Source organism: Penaeus japonicus, unplaced genomic scaffold, assembly GCF_977035675.1.
Source record: "Penaeus japonicus unplaced genomic scaffold, GWHDUDI00000001_assembly GWHDUDI00000030, whole genome shotgun sequence".
NCBI lineage: Eukaryota > Metazoa > Arthropoda > Malacostraca > Decapoda > Penaeidae > Penaeus > Penaeus japonicus.
This window is the reverse complement of record NW_028234432.1, coordinates 15392199-15399698: the sequence shown is the minus strand read 5'-3', so window position 1 is coordinate 15399698 and position 7500 is coordinate 15392199. Positions and strand designations below refer to the sequence as shown.

Here is a 7500-nt window from a genome sequence, read left to right as displayed (position 1 = left end):
GGCTTGATTTCCTTCTCATTGTGCAACCAAACAACGTCGAATTTGGTAGCTCCTCCGATCTTGCAGCTTAGCGTGATCGGCGTGCCGTCTGGGACTTCTTGTGACTTTAAGTGTTCATGAATTCTGGGAATCTTATCTCCTCGGCCTCCTTTGCCGTTCACCTGCTGTTCCATGGGAGTCACCTTGAGCTGGCACTTGGTCTCCGCCGAGCCTAGCGAGCTAGTGGCTTTGCACATGTACACGCCTTCGTCCTCGGGGAACACTTCGTTGATGGTGAGGGCCGCGAGACCCTGTTTGTATTTGAGATCGATGATGTCTGACGAGCTGAGGGGCTCTCCATTCTTGTACCACGTGACCTGAGGCTCGGGGTCGCCCTTCACTGTACATTTGAGGCAAAGAGGGTCACCGTCCTTGATTGCCAGTGACTTGGGGAGTTCTCCTGAGAATCCTGGAGGTCCCATCAGGGCATCGTCGGGCGGTACTGGAAAAGGGGGGAGGGGGGGATTAGGAAGTTTTAAAGAGTGGCATTAAAAAAAAAATGTCACTGAGTTATCAATGTATGCACCACAAAAAGGTCTCACGTAATACTCTTAAACATCATACTTGCACATTAGACATATAGTACAAGCCTTTATTACCAAAAGCTTCAAATTCGAGCTTCTTCTACTCACACTCAAGTTCCTTTGTGGCGGACCGAGACCTGGAGGTTGAGCCCGTGGAATCTTGCCTCTTTCCGTAGGGCTTGAGTTGTCTCTTGGCCCCCGTGGTGGTGGAGGAAGCGGAAACAGAGGTGGAGGAGCTTTCGACTTTGCTGCTTCGGCCCTCCTGTCGGGATGATGAACTGCTGGTCACGGCGATGGTGGCGGCAGACTGCGTTACGGTTAGAGCGTTAAAGATTAGTGCTTGGCTTGGCATTGTATCCTCGGGCCCTTATGCTTGTAATGGTTTGCTCAGATTATGAAAAGGAAAATCAAGGCGACGGTGATATTAACGGCACTAGTTTCTATTTCGACGTAAAATATTAATGGTGTCTAGAGTAATATTCTGATTAGTGATAAGAAATGATAATGATTAATGAAACAAAAATGAAAGTTACAATACAATAAAAAAATAAGCTGATGTTAATACCAATAACAGTATACTGCTGACGATAATTAAAACATTAAAATCATAAAAAATAATGTTAATACAAAGTTATTTCACAGTACTACAAGTACGGTCTATAACGTACGGAGAAATACCACCACTGATATTGCTTTTTAAAACCTCTGTCACATTAGATTTGTCCTCATTCTTGAGGAGGAAAAGGATCGTCTGACGAGTGTAACAAGAAACAAGAACAAGAAATTTCATCATATTTATATTTATATATATATATATAATATATAAATCAGACGCAGAGAGTTCCCAGTTACCTTGTGCGTGGAGCTGAAGTAGCTGGAGGAAGAGCTGGAATCTTCGACTCTGATGGCTGGAGTGGGAGGTGCGGGGAGGTCCTTGATTGTTGTCTCGATGTACCTTCGGTCTGAGGTGGTGACGTAATGATGACGTAATGATGACGTAGTAAGGACGTAGCGGAGACGGTGCGCGGACAGGGACGAAAGAGGAGGGTGATTACTATGTATTACTAGAATATTACTAAGATATTCTGTCGTGCAAGTATTACATGGATTCCTTAACATCTGATACGAACGTGTTCCAAAACTTTATGGAGAATATCACGTTTCCTTAATGATGGGATCAGCAAATGTTTAGTGCATATATCTAAAGGTTTTAAGTATCTGAAATGATAATATTTTGCTACAGTTTACAATAATCACATTTAGTGAATTCATTTTTATATACTAAAGTTTATATAGGTATGATAAATTTGTTTTAGATATAATGTAAAATTGAATAAAACATTTAATATATATATATATATATATATATATATATATATATATATATATATGTATATATATATATATATATATATATATATATATATATATATATATATATATATATATATATATATATGTATGTATGTATGTATATGCATATATATTTATATATATAAATGTATATATATATATATATATATATATATATATATATATATATATATATATATATATACTGTATATGCATTACATATTATCAATCTGATTTAATCATTCCCATGTTACTTACGAAAATGAAAAAGACCAAAACCCTGTGGTGAGACTCATCTTTGCCCAGAATTTACTCATTTTGGGATTTGATTTATTTGTCAACATCTGTTAGGGATCACAATTAGTGCCAATAAAAAATAAAAAAAAAATCTATGAAAAAAACAATTGAAAAATGTGTTAATCCAAAATAAACACTGCAACTTTAAAAATGCAAAAAAGTACAGAAATATATGTGATCTAGCTGGTCAGAAGCCCCTAAACATGACATCTTATTCAAGATCTTTCTTCTAGAATAATCAAAGTGATGCTTTGTTTATTACTAACTGATCAACCCATTACACTAAGTCTGCAAACCGTCACCCTTAATGCAGTATTTTCTCTTTTACGTTTGCTATGAATTTAATTATTGTTAAATATAGTTTGTTATGATATCTTATTTATGAACTGATACTATTGGTTTAATTACAAGGGTCATTACTTATTTAGCCATAGAAATAAGTAAAGATTAGTACAGGATCTATGATAATCTTCCAACACATGTAGCTGGTACGTAGACGCTACAAGTAGGTGGACATGAATACAAGTCACGTTGTAATGAACATGCTAAAGACAGTACACAAATGCTACCGATGACACCTTCAGCTTCAAGGGTTAACTGGGTCAAATCTCTGTCTTCACCACATATAAAGCCCGGAAACATGGTCCCACAAGAGGATCTGTCGAAGTCACAGAACTTAAACTAAACACCTCCCTCACAGAGAGAGAGAGAGATGTTACGGTGTACACGAGTTACGTAATCTTACTACTTTCTACACCGGGAAGAAGGTAGATACTACACACACTTATTTAAAGATAGCAAGCAAGGGAAGTGTGATCCGGATGAACACGGTGGCCTGGTGCGTGTGGGTTCAGGGGGATACAGCACACTGCTGTAGCTCCTGACGCCACGGAGGCAGACTGTTCAACGGATCGGATGCACGGATAGCAACGGTTACAGGAACAAGGTTCAACCACAAAGCGTTTACCTTCACTCGATAGGTTCTTAAGAAGCTGTGTTTGTTCTGCTGATACTTCAACACCTTGGTTTTAAAATAAGGAAAAAAAAATTCGTGTTAATAAGCGATCCAAATGCATTCATTATTGTTCATGACAGCTCCGACTCCATCTGCCAGGAGCTGCCACATGCTGACTACAGCAGGCGTCCCTGCGCGCGGAGAAATGGCATCCACTCTGTCTCAGCTGGTTGGTCCCTTTTGATATACTGCTTAATCTGCCATGCATGCAGTTTTTAAGCGGAAGATTAATGCAGTATTGATCAAGTGAATCTCACGTGCATTATCACTGGTCGTGATGTGAGCAAGAGACTAGTGTGTTGCCATTACTCCGCCAGCCTAGTTTATCACCAGGGAGTTTCTAATCATAATCGGGGACTGTATTGGTCGCGAAATAATACAAAAACAGATATTTCGCGAGAAAAATATTTTTTTTTTCTTCCTATGTACAGTACATCGTCTCGTTAGGGGTGTAAAATTTATCTGTTACTAAAAATAAGAAAAAAATGGCAAAAATGTTTCGACAATGTCGGGGGAAACTGGAGAAAATCACGCTTACCATTTAATAGTTCATAGAAAAGGGAGGATTATAGACGGTTACTGGTAATGGACCATATGCGAATTATGTATGAAGGCAATGGTGCTTATACATAGTTCCGTATGGTTCATTAAACATCCACAGGCAAACACCATAAGCATTCTTTTGCTAGTATTTTTCATTTTATGTGTTTATGGTCGGATGTTTCTTTATTAAAGAAAAGCATTAGCTGTACACGATGCATAGCAACCTAGAAGACACTAGTGTCCGCTACGGTGAGAGAACCCCGGTAATAAGACCCCGAAATAGAGTACGTTATACCGGGGCCTTAGAGACACTGTGTCTGAAGGTTTACCTGTGAACTTCATAGCCTTCATGAGAGAGTTCTGTTCGTCAGTGCGATCTCCAGAGCCTTGCAGGAGAGATTGGGAAATTGTGTAAAATTATTTTTGCGTCTTGTGTGTTTTGGAAAGCGTGAACTTTAGTAACGTCCAGCCAAGTCTCAGCGTGGTTAAATGACATGATAGAAAAAAAAATATATATAAGTCTTTCGTTAATATGTAAAGCTGAAAAAGGCTTTCAGTAAAGCTTTTAGCAAATGCGTCGAAAAAATGAAAATAAAAGTAATGAAATGAAATAAAAAGGTTGGCCCGAAACACAAAGAGAAAGCGGTCATTTAGATGCTTGTGTCATATCAAGGTATTGTCTTGGTCGTTAGCTGAAAGCAAGTTGGTTAACTGCTCATAATAAGTTATTTGTCAGCGAAATGCAATGTATATTGGAGCTATAATGTTCAAGTATTGTGAATACGTTCCGTAAAGTAATAACTATGATAAATAACTAAAAATACTGTAAGTCGGTAAGTTAATGACTGTCGGTGTGGTTGGCTAGTCTCCCGTCTGAGGACACGCGCAGGAAGAAATAGTATTACAATTACATATTACCAATTATGTTCGAGGAACTGCAAGAAATTTCAAAGCGTCTACAACAAGTATTTGAGAAAGAGATGACATTTAGATAACCAGGAGAATAACAGCTGATAATTGCAACATTGAATTTCATCATGCACTGGATTATGATTCTAATGGGAGACACTGATAATAACAGTACGACAGACTGGGTCAGTCAAATACAAAGACATCTGGAAGCAACTTTACCACATGTAAATTTAGGAGACTTTGAATAAAATAGCTCTTTCTTTGCATTGTGAATACAATAGCTTTTGCACTTTGAACGTGGAAGCTATTGCAAATATAACAGAGAAGGCCTTGTAATATGATCAGTATATCAAAGTAGGCGAGGGAGAGGCAGTGGCGACTCACCTTCAACGATGACAACACAGGAAGTCTCGTCGGTGCCCAGGTGGTTGGTGGCCACGCATTTGTACTTGCCGGAGTCGCCCGGCTTGCAATTCACGATCTCTATGGTGACCACGCCGTCGGCATGACTCATTGTATAGTCGGATTTGGTGAGCTCCTTGGCGCCCTTGAACCACTTGACTGTGGGCGTGGGCTTGCCAGACAGACAGCAGAGCAGCTTGCAGGTCTGGTGGCACTGGATCACACGAGGACGGAGGAGGAAAGTGAAGCTGGGGGCGCCCTCGGACTCCTCCTGCCACATCTTGTAGCTGAGGGCCTGGCGGCGGCGGACGATCTGTTCCTGCGGTCTGTACTGCGGGATCTCTGGTGGCATGGCTGGGTGGAGGAAGGGACACGCATTATTTTAGTGTAAATAGATTTGTGTAATAGTTTAATATTCCTGTGGGTAGATATGTCTCTTTACACACAAGTTATAGACACAGAATTCATTCCGATGATGACTGAGGAGATGAGGCACGAGAGCAGGCTGTACTTACGCTGGACGTTGAGGAAGACCGGTTCCTCGCGAGCGCCATAGTGGTTCTCTGCGCGGATGATGTACTCGCCGCGGTCATCCAGCTTCACGCGGTTGATGACGAAGGTGTAGTCCTCGCCAGAGTATCGCTTCATGTACTTGACGGACTGGCGGAGCTCCATGTTGTTGTGGAACCAGCATACCGTCGGCACAGCGACGCCTACGATACGGCAAGAGAACTTGACGCTCTGTCCCTCGTAAGCGAAGGCGTTCTGTGGTCGGATAACAAAGCGAGGAGCACACTGTCGGCGGTCTGGGGAGAGAAATGTCGAGATGAGCTTACGGGACTACCAGCGCTATGATTTACTGTTTTTCAAAGATCTGTATTGGCAAATGATAAGCTAATTTCGGTTTCCTGGTGAGTTCTGAGAACTGGAAGCCACCAGCCGCAGATCAAAAGAAATGCGGCAAGAAATGGCAGCGCTTGTGAACCGGCGGAACTTACCGAAGTGCGTGTCATGTATCCTGTACTTCTCGAGCTGTAGCTTTCTGAGCGACGAGTACTCAGCCAGGCGACCGATGGGCAGGAGGAACTTCTCCCACTCCTTGTACTTAGCGCGGATCTTATCGCGAATGGGAATGTAACGCATCATATCGATGGGCTCGAGGCGGGGAGAGTAGTCGCCGCGCAACCAGGCGTGCATCAGACACTCGTGGGCGGTCAAGCGCTTCCTGTGGGCGCAGAGAGAGTGGCTTAAGTTATAACTGGAATGGTGACGCTAGAGTCGTTGAAATGCAGGTAGGACTCGTAAGAATGTTTTCGACAGTTGCCGTCGTATTTTTTTTTTTTAATGAAAAGTCAAGAATCTTCATACTCATGATTTTTGCGATGAGAGCGTGTATGGGGCGAAGGGAGTTGCTTCTAAAAGATACATTCAGAATCCTTCTCGGAACATCAAAGCACATAATAAAAAAGGATTATCAGAAAGCAGACAAAAAAAAAAGAGAAAGAAACTCACTCCTTGTTCTTGACGAGGAGACGGCGGATGAAGTCCTTGGCCTCGTTGGACACATTGGAGAAGGCTTCCTCGTCGAAGTCCCAGTCGCAGGCCTTGACGTTCTTGAGGGTCTCGATGTCGTTCTCTCCGGCGAAGGGCGAAAGGCCGCTGAGGAGCACGTAGGCGAGGACGCCCACGGCCCACATGTCGGTGTAGAAGCCGACGGGCTCGCGCTCCACGATCTCAGGCGCCGCGAACTCGGCGGTGCCGGTCGAGATCTTGACCACCTCGTTGGGGTCCAGCTTGGTGGCGAGGCCGAAGTCGATCAGCTTGACGTTGGTGGACGTCCTTGTCTGACACATGATGTTCTCCGGCTTCACGTCTGTGGGGAGACAGAAGGGGCGGGCGTGAGGGCGCGGCAGTTGTGAGCTCCGCCGATTGCTCTCTACGTCAGTATCACATTGAATTCATTGACGGCTTTATTTTTCGTGATTGTCGATAGTCTTTGGATGAAAAATCCCTGCTGTGCCATATACCGCCATCATGGCCTTACTGTATATTTAAAATTGTCATATGAAGTGTTTCATCACATATATGCCATATCTACAACAGTCTATGTCTCTCTATAAATAGTTCTAATTTCTATTGAAAAAGCAAACAGGCAGAATAAAATGCTTTCTTGATAAATTAACCCTCGGTTCTCCAGGAATCGCAGCGACTAAGAATAGCTCGGGAAGTCAACCTCGCGGCGGGGTTAATGAAGGTCAGAGGTTACGGTGAGAAAGGAGGTTTGAATCTAGGTTGAGGGTGGCGCTAAGATTTCACTAAGAGGTTTCACTAAAGGTCGAGAGGGACATTAGATCGAGAGTTATATCAAGGTCGGAGGTTTCAGAGGTTCCACCTGTGCCGTCGAAGAATACACC

General features: G+C 42.5%; 1 protein-coding gene across 50 annotated transcripts in view; it reads right to left on the bottom strand.

Annotated features, from left to right (window-relative positions):
• The window catches only part of bt (projectin protein bent), a 144521-nt gene that overhangs the window by 1929 nt on the left and 135092 nt on the right, over positions 1–7500 (bottom strand). For 45 of the 50 annotated variants that reach the window (XM_086555109.1, XM_086555134.1, XM_086555123.1 and 42 more), the window contains 8 exons: positions 6599–6959; positions 6085–6311; positions 5602–5892; positions 5069–5440; positions 4102–4158; positions 1416–1525; positions 672–870; positions 1–481 (listed from right to left, as the gene is read on the bottom strand). The exon at positions 1–481 is cut by the window's left edge and continues 146 nt beyond it. In XM_086555109.1, coding sequence (XP_086411235.1) covers positions 1–481; positions 672–870; positions 1416–1525; positions 4102–4158; positions 5069–5440; positions 5602–5892; positions 6085–6311; positions 6599–6959 — 2098 coding nt within the window. Of the gene's footprint in view, positions 482–671; positions 871–1415; positions 1526–3181; positions 3236–4101; positions 4159–5068; positions 5441–5601; positions 5893–6084; positions 6312–6598; positions 6960–7500 lie in introns of all 50 variants that reach the window. The other 5 variants (XM_086555106.1, XM_086555103.1, XM_086555093.1 and 2 more) reach the window with 5 other exon arrangements.